At 29.2% G+C, this 18,391-nt stretch overlaps 1 protein-coding gene across 1 annotated transcript in view; it reads right to left on the bottom strand.

The window, feature by feature from the left end:
* The window catches only part of cubi_01452 (polyketide synthase), a gene marked incomplete at both ends in the record, with an annotated part of 40,311 nt that extends 21,920 nt beyond the window's left edge, over positions 1–18,391 (bottom strand). The window contains one exon of the mRNA XM_029018464.1: positions 1–18,391. This exon is cut by the window's left edge and continues 21,920 nt beyond it. Within this exon, the coding sequence (XP_028873691.1) occupies positions 1–18,391 (18,391 nt within the window).

Genomic DNA, 18,391 nt, shown 5'->3' with positions numbered 1-18,391 from the left:
AACTTTCTAATGAAACTTTGTATGGTAAACAATTAAAAATTTTAACACTTTCACCAAATTCAGAAATTTCTTTAGGAAGGATTTTGTTATCAGTTTTGAGTAATGCAATTTTTTTGTATCCCAAAATAAATAGACTATTTATTATTGAAGTAATATTCCTCATTTCACCACTTACAAGTATTAGCCCGAAATTTTTATTAAAAATCATTTTTTGAACTTTGTTTGCCGAAGGAGCTAATAGCTCCAACTTTATTTCATCCGATTCTTCGTAATTAGAGCATGGAATGGCTTTGTTACATTCGTCAAAAACCTCATAATTTAATCCAATTTTGTATAAACAAACTTTATCTCTATTAAAAGAATCAAATAATTCCAAATCATCACCTATTTTAATTAAACAATCTGGCCTATATGAACTATCAAAATTCAATTTACAACCCAACGACAGAATTACTTCCGAAAATTTATAATCATAATTTCCAATCACTGTTATTTTTTTGGAAATATTTCCTGAGTTAAGTTTTATAATATTATATATTACGGTAAAACAAATTTCATAGATTTTTGCTAATTCCTTTTTACTACCGATTTCAATAACAATATTTTTAAACAAATTAAACGGAATTTTATCGAAAATACGTTTAATTTTTGGAATTTCAATGTTTTTAAGGCCAAAATAGTTATTTTCATATATTCCAATTTTTATATTATCAGTTCCAGAAATAACTAAATCACCTATTTGTATTTTATTCTCAATACTTTTAGAATTCTTTACAATTATGTACTGACCCAAAATATCTTTATTATTAGAATAAATAATTTTCCCAAATAATTTGGAGCTTTTATCTATTATATTTTCAACCATAATTATTTCCATCAACTCGTTTCTATTCTTTCGTAAATCAAAGACTTTACAATCAATTAATTTCAGGCAATTTAATGATAAAAAGTAAAGAGTCCCATTTCTATAACAACATTCATCAGTTTTTTGATCATTGATTATATCATTAATAAAAAGAACATTATCTATATCTGTCATAAATACCTTGCAGCAATTTTTCATTTTTTCTTTTATATCTTTGAACATTTTCCAAATTATCATAGAATTATTATTTATTTTATTACTCTTAAAAATGACTGCTTCCATTGTTATTATCCACCAGGTAATAAAATTAGATTGTTTTTTTTGAAAATGGTCATTTGAGATAATTATTTCTTCAATCAGCTCAATTTCACTCTTAGTTGTTTCAAATTTATTTTCAATCGGAAAAAATGTGTTAATGATTAAAATTTTTGAGGATGAAATTGAGTTAAGAAGAATTAAAAGATCTTCTGTATTTTCAACTAAATAAACATTTTCAGAGGAATTTTCTTTAATTAAATCAAATATTTTAGAACAACCGAATACAATTATTACATCGTAATCATTCTTCTTATTATTATTTTGTGATTCCCATTCTTCTTTTAATAACGCAAATCTTTCATTATTAAACGATATTAGGTTATTTCCGAAATTAACTTTTTCAAGCCTAACTTTTCTTATTTCAACGATAGGGAAATCAAATTGGTTTTCATGATAAATTAATATATCTCCCATTATATGATCCTCATCATGTTCTTTAAGAATAGAATGAACATAAATGTTACCTGAAAAATCAATAGTAGATATTTTAAGTAAATTAATTTTAGTAGGGAAATATGAATCAAAATTTTTATTTTGATTATTTTTCATTGCAGTTAATATAATTGTGTGAAGAGATGATTCAAGTATCATTGGATGAATGCTCATAAATCTGTCAATAGAATAGAATAACCCCATGTTAATTCCAGATGGTTCTAAGTCTACTTCCATATTAAAGTTAAGTTTTAATAATGAAAATGACTCCTTTTCTTCAAATACTATTTTCTTAATACATTTACTTGAACTAGCAACTGGGAAGGATTCTTCAATTATTGTCCCATAGATTTTTTCAAATGATAAAGATTTAGAATTTTCTAATTTGTGTATCGGAAATCTGGCTAATTCCTTTTTATTGATAACTTTATCTAAATTTAATTTTGCAGTCAAGTGTTTTATTGAATCAATTTGCAAGTTTTTAGAAATGTGACCTCCTTTGGTTGAAGTAATTGAAATATTTCTGTAAAAATCTAAAGTAAAAATTAGCGTAGGTCTATCTTTCTCATCTTTGTAAGTGCTAAATTCCCATGGAATGCCAAAATTAATTTCTTCAAGCTGGAAAGTGGGTAAAACGGATTCAATCGTTCCATATTCATTATCAATAACCCGAATTTGAGAATTAATGTCGTTAATGGCAGCAGAAATAATTTCAATCAAACCCATTTCTGGCATGGCAAATACACCATTTCTTTTATGCCCATGGAAAAATTTAGATATATTCTCCGTTAAAGGAGTTGCATAAATAAATTTTGTATCTTTAGAGAAATTTTTTGAATCAATTATTGGTGAAAAGATTCTTTTTAACAAAAATGGATGAGACATTTCATTCCATCTGAGATTATTACTGACTTTTAACAAATTATCCTGATTTGAAAATTTATTAGGGATTTTCAAATTAAATCTGTAACTTATATCTTCCAGAACTTCCTTTGGATTAACATTAGAATCCTTTTTCATCAAAGAATAGAACTGGGCATTATTTAATATTCCTTTCGAAGAAGCCTTTAATAATGGAGTTAGTAATGGAGTAGGGCCGATCTCTATAATATTTTCTACTTTGAAGCCATTTTTGACTATGAATTCTTCTAAATTTTCTATCATTGAACGAAAATTGACAGTCTTAAATAATTGACTCGACCAATATTCTAAATTTGATATTTCATCATTAACCTTTAAACCCAAAATTGACGAAAAAACTATGATCTTTTTATCCATAATATTAAGACTTTTATTTTTTATTTCTTCATATACATATTCACTTATTTCAGAAAACATTACTGAATGAAATGCGTGTGAAACGGGGAGTTTTTTGTATGATTGAGTGGAATCTAATAATTTTAATATTGACATTACTTGGTTTTCTTCACCACTAATAACGCAATTTTTGGGAGCATTTATCAATCCAATACCAACTTCTAGTTTTTGATATTGAGGAAGACTATTCTCAAATTGGTTTATTGCTTCTCTAATTTGATCTTCTGAGCGTCTTACTGCCACCATAATTCCGTTTTTTCCTAATTTAGATATGACAATACCTCTTAAATAAATTATCTCCAAAGCAAGTTCGATTGTCATTACTCCAGCTACAACAGCTACTAAGTATTCTCCTAATGAGTGACCAAAAATTATATCTGGTAAAATTCCAATACTTCTTAATACCATCATTTCAGCATATTCAATCGAAACTATTGAAAGCTGATTATAAATTTCAATATCAATATTAACCTTTTTTTTGGCATCTTCCTCAAACATGAATTTTTTTAATGAAATATTTAGAAACCTATCAAGTGAATCTGAACACTTATCAATTGATTTTCTAAAAATTTCATTAGAATTGTAATATTCGATACCCATATTATCATAATGTGATCCTTGTCCTGTAAACATAAATATCAACTTCTCATTTTTTATAATTAATGGATTTTTTTGTCTAACTCCTTCTACCAATATGTGACAGTTTGCACCACCAAATCCAAATGAAGAAACTCCGCCTACTAAATTTTTTTCATTTAATTTCCATGTTGAGTTTTTAGGAAAGATTATATTTAAATCTTCAATTTCAATATGTGGGTTAATGTTTCTAAAATTAAACAATGAGGGAACTGCTCCAAAGGATAAAACAACTAAAAGCCTGATAAATCCAATGATTCCTGCAGCACCTTCCAAATGCCCTATTTGGGACTTTATTGTACTTAAAATAAGTGGGGAGTCTATATTATTATCAATAATTTTGTACATATTTTTATATACCTCTTTAATTGCACCAAATTCAACTGCATCTCCAAGTAATGTTCCAGTACCATGGCATTCTATATACCCAGGGCGGACATTTAAATTTTTTTCTTGTCGTGCAATATTAAGTGCAGTGGAAAGAACCTTTTGTTGTGCAACTCCATTTGGGGCTGTTAATGAAATTGATCTTCCGCTATGATTTGTAGATGATCCCAAGATTCTTCCCCAATTTTGTTTAATATTAATACTATTGTTTGATAGTACAATAGCTCCACATCCTTCTCCTCTCACAAAACCATCTGCATCTTTATCAAAACTTTTACATTCGGAATTTTTAGATAACATTTTTGCCTTACTGAATACAATAAAGTTATTTGGAGACAAATTCAATTGAATTCCAAATGCAATAGCCATATTGCATTCATTCATTTTCAATGATTTTATTGCCAAATCTATTGCAATTAATGAAGAGGCACATGCTGCGTCAATCGTTATTGACGGGCCTTTTAGGCCAAAAACATAAGAAATTCTATTGGAAATGATTGATTTCGCATTTCCAGTACCTGAAAATGCATTACAAAAGTTTCTTTTAGATGATAATATTGCCCACTCATCATTACACATTCCTGCAAAGACGCCAACATTAGTATTCAATAAATCCTTGATGTCAATTTTTGCATCTGACAATGCAGAAAAACACGTATCCAAAGCAACTCTTTGATTAGGATCCATTTGAGTTGCTTCTTCTTTTGATATTTGATATTTTGAGTAGTCAAAAATATCAACAGTAGAAATAAATCCTCCTTTTCTTGTATAATAAGTTGAATTTTTGTCGTTGTAATCACCAAATAATTTATCTACGTCCCACCTTTCATATGGAATTTCCGAAATACAATTTTTCAGACTAGTCATGTTTTTCCAGAATTTAAGAACAGAACTTGCGTCTCCAGGCACTCTAACTCCAATACCAGATACAATAATATCATTTTTCTCCGAATTTGGATATATTTTTAAATTTGTATTATCGAATTCCTTAATATTATTGTTTCCAATGATTATCATTTCTATGTATTTAGAAAGTTCTGTAATTGTTGGATAATCAATCATAATAGTTGGAGGAAGATTAATGTCAAATTTTGATGTAAGAGTATTTCTTAACTCTATCGCAGATAGAGAATCAATTCCCAATTCTCTAAATGGCGATTCAGAATCAAAATGATTGATATCAGTTCCAATAGCATCTGAAATTGCTTCTTTAATACTTGAAAGAACGAAAGTATGTAATTGTTCGGAGTTCATAGTTGAAAAAGTATCTCTATTTCCTATTTCTTTCACTTCTGATTTAATTTCACTAAACATGTAAGTGAATGTGTTATTTTTTACAACTAAAGGATCTAATGGTTGGACAATAAATCTGTTAATTTCACTCAACATACATTTGGAAATTATTCCACCTAGTGAAATAAGACCTAAGGAATTTTTTATTGGAGTCAGACCGATAGTTTTTAGCACATTAAAATTCAAATTTTTTCTTGCCATGCCTTGTTCAGCCCAGGGTCCCCATTGAATACTGATTGATTTCATCCCAAGACTAGAACGTAGCTCTGATAAATAATCTATATTACTGTTAGCCGCAGAATAGTTGGTCTGACCATTATTTCCTAGAAGTGCTGATATAGATGAAAACATGATTAAAAGTGGAATATTATCTAGTAAAGAAATTGTAGTATAATGAATATTCCAAGCACCAATAGATTTAGGAAGAAATGTGCTTAGCAAAGTTGAATTTGTTTGTGATAATATACTGCCATCATTAAGCACGCCTGCAGCATGAATAATTCCCTTAATATTATATTTTGTTTTTATTTGATTAATAATATTAAATACTGAAATTAAATTGCAAATATCACATGTAATTATTTCTAAGTTTATTTGTTTCTGTTCATTCATAGTCAATAATTTTACGATTAATTCATTTTTAAAATCAATAGAACTCCTACCTACGAGTACGATATTCCTTGTTCCTTCTTCAACTAACCAATTTGCAACAACTAATCCAAGTGATCCCATCCCACCTGTGATAATATATGCATCTTTATCATTTGAACAAATTGCAGTGCTTGGATTTGACAATATAACTTTACCTATGTGGTTTGCATGTTGTAAATATCTAAATCCGTGAATTATTCCTGATTCATTTTGAATACTAAATATTTTTGTTGGAATTGGTTGAATTTTCTCTTCAATTATATCAGTTATTATCTCTTGTAATAAATTTTGAAACCAAAAAGGATCATTTTCGACCTTTTTGTCAAATTCAATTGGGTGATAATTAATGTCACTTCTAATCTCTTTAACTTGATTCCCATCTAATATTTCACGCTTTCCCAGTTCAATGAAAGTTCCATTAGATTTCAAAAACTTCATTGACAATGGAATAAATTTTCCAACCAGACTATTTATCACGATATCAACTCCTTCAATGTTCATTTCTCTCATAAAATACTTCATGTCTTGAGAAAATTTCACGTGGTCTCTACTGCTTGAAACATATTTGATTCCAATCGATTTGAGGTATTCAATCTTTTTAACATTTCCGACAGTAGCGATAACATTTGCTCCAATTCTGGAACACATTTGTATTGCAGCTAGTCCAACTCCACCAGAGGCAGCATGAATTAGAACGCAATTACCTTTCATTAATTTTGAATATTGATTTAAAGAAATTTTTACCGTTGAAAAAATAGTAGGAATTGATGCAGCTTCTTCAAATGTTAATGATTTTGGTTTTTTTGCAACTAGCATAGCATTTGTTGTATGATATGTTTCAATACAACCCTGAGAAAGACCAAATACATCGTCTCCAACTTGAACATTTTTCACTCCAGGCCCTACAGAAACTACCGTACCTGAAAAATCACTGCCTGGTTTACCAGGATCACCAGGATATAATCCCATAACATTTAACACATCTCTAAAATTCAAACCAATTGATCTTACCCTTATTTCAACTTCTCCTTCTTCAGGAACAACTCTAAATTTTTGTAAATTAGTTGAAATATTCGATATGGCTCCTCTATTAGTAAGTTTCAAAGCCAAACAATTGTTAAATTTATTTACTGGTTCTTTTATTTTAATAGTTTTAATTTTTATTTCATCGCCACATTCAAGTAACTGATATTCTTTTTCGAACCACCTTTTTTTCTCAATATTTGTATATATCAATTTTAGTATTTTAGAAAAACTTTGGTCAATTATTAGTTTTGAAACACTGTTCCAATCAATAATAATTAACTTTATTTTTCCTAATTGACTTAATTCATTACTTGCTGACCTCAAATATCCAAGTATGGATGATTGAAAATGGGATGATTGAGTGTATTCACCACATAGTAAATTTGCTCCAATTGTAACAAATATCATTGTTAATATAGTATTTGAATTAGCATTTTTGTAAATGTTCTGAAGGATTTTTTGTATTGTAATTAATTCCTTGTATGAGTTTTTTTCATTCGTATTTGTAATGTATACAGGTATATTACTCGAAGAAAAAACATTCTCTTCAATCATAGTTCCAATTTTATTGATGTCAAAATAATCAAAATGCCCAAATAAAAACTTGTCTACTTCTGAAGATGTAAAAAGAATCTTAATACTATTTAGTTCTTTCATATTATCAAATTTATATTCTAATTCTCTATAAACAGATAACCATGAATAATGATCTTTTATTGGAAGATAATTGAGGGTTTTTAATGGGGTCAACTCTCTGAAATGTAAGCCTTTTATTTGTAAAAACTTTATTAACTCATTTTTTTCCTCATGTTTAACGTAAATATTTATATCTACTTTTACTTCTTTATTACTTAATATTTGTTTGTTTTTAACACAAACAAACAATTTACTTATTGAACGAATAAATCTTAAATTTGTTGACGAACTATAAGGAACGATATATTTATTGTTTTTAAAAAGAGGGTTAAATATAATTTCTTGGATACTTATTGGAACAAATGGTTTTATTGTTTTATTTTGACAATTATCAATTAATAAAGCGAATAACTGAAAACAACCATCTAATAATGAAGGATGTAGAAAATATGAATCGATTTCTCGATTTGAAGAATCAATTTCAATTATACCAAATATTTCGTTTTCACTTTTATAGACTTTTTTAATAGATTTGTATTTGTCAAAATAATTTAAACCTATTTTATTCAACTCTGAATAAAATCTTTCAAGATCAAAACTTGAGCACTTATCAAAGTTTTCCATAGAATCATTACCGGAGTAACTTAAATCGCCATTAATTTTATTTATTTCTACTGAAGATGTTGAATGACAGATAATTTCACCAATATTGCCTTCAATTCCCGATGTTGAAATGGATATATTCAATGTGTTGGTGTTATTTTCAAGTGGGTAAATGTCACAAATTAATTTTCCATTACCATTCCATTCGAAATCGCTTGGAAAAATGAGTGGTTTAGTGATTTGTGTATTGCTGATATTTAATGAGTTTATTTTTTTAATTCCATTGCGAATCAAATAATTAATTATTCCACCGATTGACATTTCAATAAAAGCTGATCCAGGAAAGACAATTTTACCTTGTATTATGTGGCCAGATATTGATAAAAAGATTGTTTCACCGATGTTTCTTACATACCTAGTTGTATTTGAATTAGGAATTTTTATCTTTGTTACATCATTTATTTGGTCAATAATAAGACCCAATTCTGATGGTTGACATAAACTATTAGGTCCTGAAATTCTTGGTCCGATATAAGGGTGGGCTGGAGAAATCCATGGAAATTTTTTCTTTTTAAAATCTAATCTAGGTAAATTCCAGTTATGAACATCATCGCTGGCTTGCAAAATTACATGAGAATTAGTCCCACCAAACCCAAATGAAGATACTCCTGCAATTAACCTTTTTGAATTGATTTCTACTTCGTTAATAGGAAATTCCAGGTTCTTGTTAGAATTATTAAAGTTTAAACCAGAATTTAACTTATTTATTAAAATGTTTGGAGGAATTACTCTATTATTAACTACTAGTATTGCTTTCAATATTCCGGCAACTCCAGAAGCACCTTCTAAGTGTCCAATATTGGGTTTCAGAGTTCCTATATAAAGTTTATTGATCTTACTACCGAAAACATCTGATATTGCACCAAATTCTATTGGGTCTCCTAGAGGTGTTCCAGTTCCATGTGATTCAATATAAGATACATCTTTATTCGAAATACATGAATCTTCTATTGCTGTCATAATTACGCGTTTCTGGGAAGGTCCATTGGGAGCAGTTAAACTCGCACTTTTTCCATCCTGATTTACAGCTGTACCACAAATTTTCCCGTAAACTTTTTTTCCAACAGATTTTAATTCGTTTTCTATTATTAATGACACACATCCTTCTCCTCTCAGAAATCCATCAGATAAATCATCAAATGCTCTACATTTTCCAGTAGGGCTAAGCATATTTGCTTTTGAAAAAACAATGTAATATAGTGGAGATAATAGTAATTGCACACCTGCTACTATTGCAGTTTCTATATTACCAAAATTAATATCTTTTTTTGCAATATCTAATGCAACCAATGAAGATGAACATGCTGTATCAATTGTTATAGATGGGCCCTTGATACCGTAGATAAAAGATATTCTATTAGAAATGATTGATGCAGCTCCGCCTGTTGCTGTAAATGCCGTTGCACTCATATTTAGCTTTGTAGAAAGATAGTTCCAGTCTGTTCCACAACATCCTACAAACACCCCAATATTATAGTTGGAAATATTTTTTGGATTGTACCCTGAACTATGTAATGCATCGCTTGTAGTTTCTAAAATCACCCTTTGCTGCGGATCCATCGTAGAAGATTCGTAATTTGTAATATTGAAATAATCATTGTCAAAGAAATCGACATTTTCAATAAATGTACCATGCCTTGAATAAGTTAGATTTTTTGATAAGTAGTTGTTATTTCTATAGTCTTCTATATCTAGATAAAATTCATCAATATCAAATCTACTCAATGGAATTTCAGATGACCATGTTTGCATAGAAAGTAAGGTTTTTTCCCAAAACTCAGCAGGGGAATATGTATTCCCTGGTAGTCTGCAGCCAATTCCAGTGATCGATAATCTGAATTTTTGATTTTTATATGTATTATTTAGAGAGAAAATAGTTTGTTTTAATGATGGAATATTTTCAGAAACAACTAATCCAATGTTATCTGTATTTATTTTTGGCAAAAAAAGATTTGTTGATGTATTAGAAATATTTAAAATATAATCTGATAATGAGTTTACGGTCGGATAATCAAATAATGTGGTAATAGGTAAAATTATATTTAATTTACTAGATATTGAATTTCTTACTTCAACTGCAGAGAGAGAGTCAAGACCCAATTCAATTAATGGAGTATTAAGGTCAATTTTTTCAATTCCTGCAATATCATTTATTGTATTTATTACTATATTTGTAATATTCTCTTTGTCAATCGAAATTTTATTAGTTATTTCCAAAGCTTTGTAATTTTTAATTTGTTTATTCATCGGCTGATAAATACAAGAAGAATTATTTATAATTGCGAGTTTGATTGCAGCTTGTACAAAAGACCCATGATTAACACTAGAAATTTCTTCTGAGTTATAATTCCAAAAAGCAACTTGCCCAGGAAGACCGATATTACGCCTGTATCTACAAAATGTTTCTAGAATTATATTATTTTTGGTATCACACGAGCATAATAAGAAATATTGAATAGAGGAATTAGAAATGAATGAAATTGAGTGAAGTTCCCAAAGAATATCGGAAATTTCTTTACACTTTAAGTGATTTAAAGGCAAACATGTTATTCCAGAAATATTATAAATTCCATTTGTAATTAATATTTTTTTAACACTCCGAACAAAGTTTTCTTTTCCAATTTCGTATTTGTATTTGAATGGGTAATTTACCGTTATTTTATTCATAGATATATATACAAAATTTTTTGCCCCTGCTTCATTCAGTAATTTTGTGGCAGCAAATAAAGATATTTCATCTTCTTTATGAGATAAAATTATATGATAGTCGTTTTTAAACCCATCATCATCGATTTTATTTTGTTTTACAAATTCTGAATCCCAATAATTAGTTTCAAAACAGTAAAACTTAACTGTTTTACTTTCATCACAATTTATCAATTTGAATTCTTCAAAAACGTTCTCAATATTATTTTGAACTTCAAATTTGATCGGGACAATTACTTTTGATATATAGCTACAATATTGTTGTCTAATGATATTTGATGTTAGACCTTCACCAAATGGGTTGATTACGAAAAGCGATCCTCCTTTTTTGAGTATTGTTTTTATATTTTCCATCAATGAAATAAATGCAAGTTTGCCAAAAAAGGTTGAGTATATAATGGTAAGGTCAAATTGTTCGGCATTAAGATCAATAATGTTATTTACGTAATTTAATATATAATTACCTACCCTGTAACATTTTTCCTGATTTTTTTCATCAAAAATTGTCAAATAAACCAGTTTTCCAGATTTTAGTGATAAAATTTCATCTGTTATTATTTCAGGAAATATTGGAGAAATAATAAGAATACGTAATTCTTCAATATTTTCACAATCAATAGTGTATTTAATTATATTTAGAGGTATTGATTGACCGACCAAAAATAAGGGTTTTAAAATTTTCTTGTACTTGGAAATTATTTCGAATGGGCCAATAATATTTCCATGAATGATCATTTCATTAATGAACTTTGATTCAGAGTTTTCTTTATCAAATCTGAAACTTTTAGATTGTTTATCTAATAAATCAACTAATTCATTGCATTTATAATTTTCAAAAAGATCATGAGAAAATTTATTAAGATGATCTATATTTATTACCTTATAATTGAAAACCTCAAACATTAATGTTTGAGGAGGTGGTAATATTAATACAATTTTGCCAATATGAGAGGCCTTTTGCATGAATCTTAGTGCTTCGAGGGTACAGGATTCCATTTTAAAAACTTTAACAGGTAAAGTGGGATTTATATCATTTAAATGATTAGTTGTATACCTTGAAAGTAATGATTGGATATATTTAGGATTATCTACAACTAATTCATCGATTGCAAGTTTCAAGTAATTTATCTCTGGATAATCTAATTTTACTTGAGAGTAATCCAAAGTTCCTCTTTTGCCCAATTCAATAAATGTTCCTCCTTGACGTAATTTCTTAAATGATTCGTGAATGAATTCTCCAGAAAGACAATTGAGCACTACATCCAAACCTGCATTATTCCCATTTCTATATCTTTTTGATGCAGCATTTAAGAAGAAGCTAATTTCTTTCTTAAATATTTCGGGATTTCTTGAACTTGAAACGTAATGGACTCCCAATCCACCTAACCACTTTTTTTTTGATTTTGAAGAGCATGTCGCAAATACAATTGCACCTTTATTAAGGCAATACTGAACACCTGCAATACCCACACCACCTGTTGCAGCATGGATCAACACAAAGTCTCCTTTTTTTACCTTATATAAATCATTAAATGAAGCTTCTATTGTACAAAATATTACGGGTAGGGCAGCTGCCTCTTCAAATGCTAGGTATCTTGGTTTTTTACAAATTAAAGTAGATGATGTAACTAACTGAGATTTAAAACAACCTTTTGCAAACCCCCATACGTGGTCGCCTATATTGAAAGACTTTACGTTATTTCCAACACCCAGTACAATTCCAGAAAAGTCACTACCAGGTTCCCCTGGTTCTCCAGGATATAAGTTCATTATATTTAATACGTCTCTAAAATTCAATCCAACTGCCCTAACTTGTACCTTAACCTCGTTCTCTCTTAATTCTTTTAAATCACATTTTTCTAAGTAATTAAGTTTAAAATTTTTAAGTTCTCCTCTAGAAGGTAGTTCATATTTAAAGTGATCTATACCAATACAATTTCCAATTTTTATCGGAACAGCACAATAACCAATCAAAGTTGAATTTTTCTCGGTTTGCACTTGAACATTTCTTATAACTAAGTGATTAAAGGTAATATTTGGCATCTTATTTTTAATATTGTTTTTCCCCAAATAATTAATTCCAAATTTAATTTGGCTGTTTAATTCGTTAAAGGATTCAATGTCAATAATGGAAATAAGAATTTTATTTTCTAGAATGCATTTATTAAGAGAGTCCCAATATAAATTATCAAATGAAAAGCTATCAGTTCTGATCTTTTTGTCAATTGGTACTGTATTTTTTGTTATTATGTAGAAATTTGATTCAATATTTCTTTTTGTAATAGGGATTATTTCTTCTAATTCACAATCATAAAAAACAACATTTCCTTCTAAATTGTTAAGAATGTCATCAAATTTCATTATTCTGTTTCCTGTTCCTTCAAGAATCGAGCTGATTTTAGCAAATTCCTTATCAGATGTAATAATATCATATTTAAATGCATTGTCGTTATTTCCGAATAATTCGGAGGCTGCAACTGGTCTCCAATCTAATTTTAAACCAATAAAATTATTTCCTTGATTAATTTTTAATTCAGACTGATCAATATTTAGTTTAGGAACCAAATCTTCAATTATTTTTTGGCTAGGTCCTTCATTTTTAATAAAACTTATATTTACAATCTCAACTAAGTTTAAACCTTTTTCATTTGTTAAACAAATGTTGCAAACCATTAGTTTCTCTTGAATATTTGTAATTTTTACTAAGGAATAAAGTTCAGAGTAGGATATATCCGAATTTACTAGCATTTCTTGAATTCGAACAGGAATAAACTGGCCATTAAAATTACCTTTAACAATTAGAAATCCTCCCAATACTTGAAATGCTGAATCTAGTATCCACGGTGCAATATTAAAAGGACTAGAATCGTTTTTGTTTATTTTTATTTTTCCGAATCCAACTAAATCTCCTATTGAAACGTATTCCAATGAACGATATCTACCTTTGTAGTTGTAACCTGAATTATCTAACAAATCATATAATTCATTGTGAAAAATTGTTCTGACAGAGCATGATTTTTTAAATTCAACAAGTGAAAAAGAACTATCCAGAATTTCCATTTTGCTATCTGGCTCAAAATCTAAAATTATGTTTACCGTGCAATAACAATAAGTTCTGTTTCCTGAATAAATTGAAACTTTTCCATCATCAATATTTATGCTTGCATCTAATCCTTCGTTTTCCAAATTGTCTATTTTGAAAGCGGAAGTAATTTCTAGATTCTTTATTACGATGGGAGAAGTTTTGATTAAGTGTATATTTGACTCCCTACTCAATATCTCAAAATTACTCTTCTTAAACTCATTTATAATTTCATCTCTAGAGTTAGTTTTTTGAATAATATCAACAATTTGTTCACTACTAGAAATGTCTAATGCTGCAAACCTACAAATCGTCATAGCAAGTTCAATAAATCCTGATGCAGGAAATATATTTAATCCATTAATTATATGCTCCATAACATATTTTTTACATTTCAGTTTTGAAATAGAGTACGAGTAAATTTCATCTTTGTTGTTAATCGTTGAAATGAAAGGATGGAATCTTACTGTCCATGGGAAATAATTGCCTTCTTGTAAATCAGAGTGCTCTTCACTTTCGATATTCCAAATTAAGTCAAGATTTGCCCCTTCTTCAATAATAATGTGAGAATTAGTACCACCAAATCCAAAAGATGATACCCCGCATCGCAATACTTGTGTTTCTTCAATTCCTATTTCTGAAAAATATTTCCCTTCATTCATATTAGGAAAAATAATTACTTTATTATTTAGATTATCATTTAATAATTTTTTGATATGGGTATTGATATTTATTAAATTTCCAATCCCTGGAAAAAATCTTTTTGACATAACTAACAATATTTTTAGAATACCAGCTAACCCTGCTGCGCCTTCTAAATGACCAATATTGGATTTGACTGCACCTAATGCAATATTAGAATTTACTTGAGCCTTCATGTTTTGGTATTCATTATAAGTTTTAAAAATAGATAATAATGCACCTGCTTCGATGGGATCGCCCAATGGAGTACCTGTACCGTGACATTCAATATAATTAATTTCGGATGGATGAATTCTTGCGATTCCCAGACAATTCTTTATTACGGATACTTGTGATGACCCTTTTGGAGCAGTTAAAGTTGAAGTTTTTCCATCCTGGTTAACACATGTACCTAGAATCGTTGCCAGTTTTTTTTTTGCTATTGATGTATGTTGTATACATATAATTATGCATCCCTCACCCCTTACAAATCCATTTGCACTTTCATCAAAAGGTGAGCATTTACCCGTATCAGAAAGCATTTTTGCTTTGCATAATGTAACATAAATATTTGGGTTGATTATTGAGTTAACTCCTGCTACTAAAGCAGTATTGATTACATTATTTTGAAGGTGATGAAGTGCAACATCTATAGCAACTAAGCTTGAAGAGCACGCTGTGTCAATTGTAACTGATGGCCCTGTAAAATTATTATAGAATGATACTCTGTTTGCTAATATTGAAGGGGATGCTCCAGTTCCGGAGTAAACAGAAGGGCTCGTAGAATTAGAAATGATTTGGCCCCAATCATTTGAGCAACAACCTATATAGACACCAATTAAATTTTTGGTCGATGTTTCAATATTATTTAAAATTTTTTCAGTGCCTCTCAATACCAATCTTTGTTGTGGATCCATATGTTCAATCTCTATTGGAAGTATTTTGAATTTTTCAATATCGAAATATTCGGACCCAATCATATATGCTCCTACATCAGTATAGTAATTTTTTGTTTTTGAAATAACAGAAATCGATTTTTTTTCGTTAAAACAATATGTGTTCCATCTTTCATGTGGAACTGAAGAAAATACATTTCTATTATTCAACATTACTTCCCAAAGTTTTAGAAATGGGTTATTTGAATTAAACCCGGGTAAATGTGCATTTATTCCAGAAATAACATAATCACCAGTAGAAATTCCAGGAAGAGTAGTAATTTCATTTGGGGAACCCTTTTGATTTCCATTTGTAAGCAGGTCGATATGCTCTATTAAAAGTCTCAGAGTTGGGAAATCAAATATTAGAGTTGCAGGAAAATCTATATTAAATTCTCTTGAAAGTGCATTACAAATTTCTATAGCTTTAATTGATTCAATACCATATGAAAGAAGTGGGTCATCTAGCTCTGGAAAGTAGTTATTTCCTATGATTGTTTCAAATACATTTTTTACCCTTTCGTATATTGTCTCATGTACTTCACTTTCGCTATCGACTGAAAAATAGTCAGAGTCAATATTTGTTTCATCTTGGTTTTGTTTTTCATAAAGTTGTGTATTTTCTATGTAGCTATTAATAAAGTCGATTATAATGTTACTACCAAAATCACCATTAATAATCATTTCCTTAGTTTTCGATCTTTGAACCTTACCACTTGAAGTTTTCGGCATTTTCTTTTCTCTTATTAATATTATTCGATAAACTTCAATTCCAGAATATTTTAGGATATTCGTAGATATTTTATCAATAATATCTTTAGTTTGAACCTTTTCTTTTTTATTAATTAAACCCTTAATATAGGATTTAATTCCTGAAGTACTTGATGACTCAACAAATTCACTTCTTACTTCTGTTGCAATTGCAAGCTTCTCTTCACCATTAACATCAACTGAAAACGCTACACAACAACCAGGACGAATTACATGATGAGAGGTGTCGATGATCTCTTCTATATCCTGTGGATAGTAGTTTTTTCCTCTAATGATAATAACATCCTTTTGCCTTCCAACTATATATATTTGGTTGTCATTAATAAAACCCAAATCTCCTGTCCTTAAAAATTTGACATCTAAAAGGTTAGCATCGCACTTTTTTACTTCAGCAAAGAAAATTTCGTTAGTTAGATCATTTAAAAGCCAGTAACCTGCACCTTTGCTTTTTGAAGAAACCCAAATCTCGCCAACATGATTTTCTGGAAGAATTTTATTTTTTTCTGGGCAAACAATTATAATTTTATCGTTTACAGAATTTTTTTCTCCGCAGCAGACTAGGTTTCTCTTTTTGCAATCTTTATCATCGAATTCAATAATATTTGCATGTTTGCAGGAATTGCAATAACAAGAAATAAATCCATTATTAACTATTTCAACCTTATTTCCTGGAGTTATTGTATCGCTTTTCAATGTTAGTACTTTGGGAAATAGCTTGCTTTTTCTTTTGAATCCGGAAATAATAAGCGTATTTTCAGCCATTCCATATGCAGGAAGTATACTTGAGGAGCAAAAACCTACAGAAGAAAATTTTTTTACAAACCTAACAAGCGTTGAAACTCTAATAGGTTCAGAACCACTCAAGATACCACCATGTTTTAGACAACCCAATCCACCAAGATCACTTATTTCTTTTAATTCATGATCTGTTGTTTTCCTACATGTATAATCAAATGCAAAATTTGGTGCAGCAGTAGCTGCAATTCTGTACTTTGAGATAATTTTAAGCCATAAATGAGGTTTCTTAATAAATGAAAATGGCGAAATTAAAAAAGTTTCAGATCCGATTATTACCGTGCTAACAATAAACCCTACTAAACCCATATCATGATACATTGGAAGCCAAGAAAATCCTCTAATGTTATGCCCAAAACTATTAATAAATTTATTTTTGATTTCAACAATTTCCTTTAATATTATTCTAGCTTCATCATTCGTTTCGATCTCATTTTCAGTTAATTTTGTTTCTGCTGATTCGCATTTAGGCTCTACAGAAAAGTTAAAACATTTCATGCACAATAGCGAATTATAATATAGTGAACCATGAGTAACAATTACTCCTTTTGGATTGCCTGTTGATCCAGATGTAAATTGTATGAATGCACTCTCAGAGGGCAGACATTTTGGTTTTTGAAAATTGATAATTTCATTCTTTGTAATTTTTTGAAATGGAGTTGATTCATCATTTTTCGATATGTAAGAATCATTATCTGTTATTATTTCAAATTCATTATACTCTCTTAATATTTTATCCGTTGAATACCAACTAATTGCATTCCAAAGAGGTTCGTTAAAAAATTTAAATTTGAATAGCGAAATAACTCGATTGTACGATGAATTAGTAAGACAAGCATTGGCTTGGCTTGTATCAACAATCTTACGAAGCCTATCCACTTGAGATGGATTATTTGGATCTGCAGGATAAACGGGAATTGCAACAATCCCACTTGCCAGGCAACCATAAAAAGAATATATGAAATCGATCCCTGGAGTATAACAAAGAATGATTCTATCGCCTTTTTTTAAATGTAGTTCGTTTAACAAAAAGTGAGAGATAATTCTAATTGACCTCCAAAGATTTTTATAGGTAATTACTGACTCTTCATTCCCGTTTTCATTTAACCAAACAAATGCATTTTTCTCGGGTATCGTATTTGAGAATAACTCAATTTGGTTGATGATTGCATCATATTCAGGTTGATTACTATTCAT

This window comes from Cryptosporidium ubiquitum (genome assembly GCF_001865345.1).
Source record: "Cryptosporidium ubiquitum isolate 39726 chromosome Unknown contig_20, whole genome shotgun sequence".
Lineage (NCBI taxonomy): Eukaryota > Apicomplexa > Conoidasida > Eucoccidiorida > Cryptosporidiidae > Cryptosporidium > Cryptosporidium ubiquitum.
The sequence above is the reverse complement of the archived record's forward strand: the minus strand, read 5'-3'. Positions and strand labels throughout refer to the sequence as shown.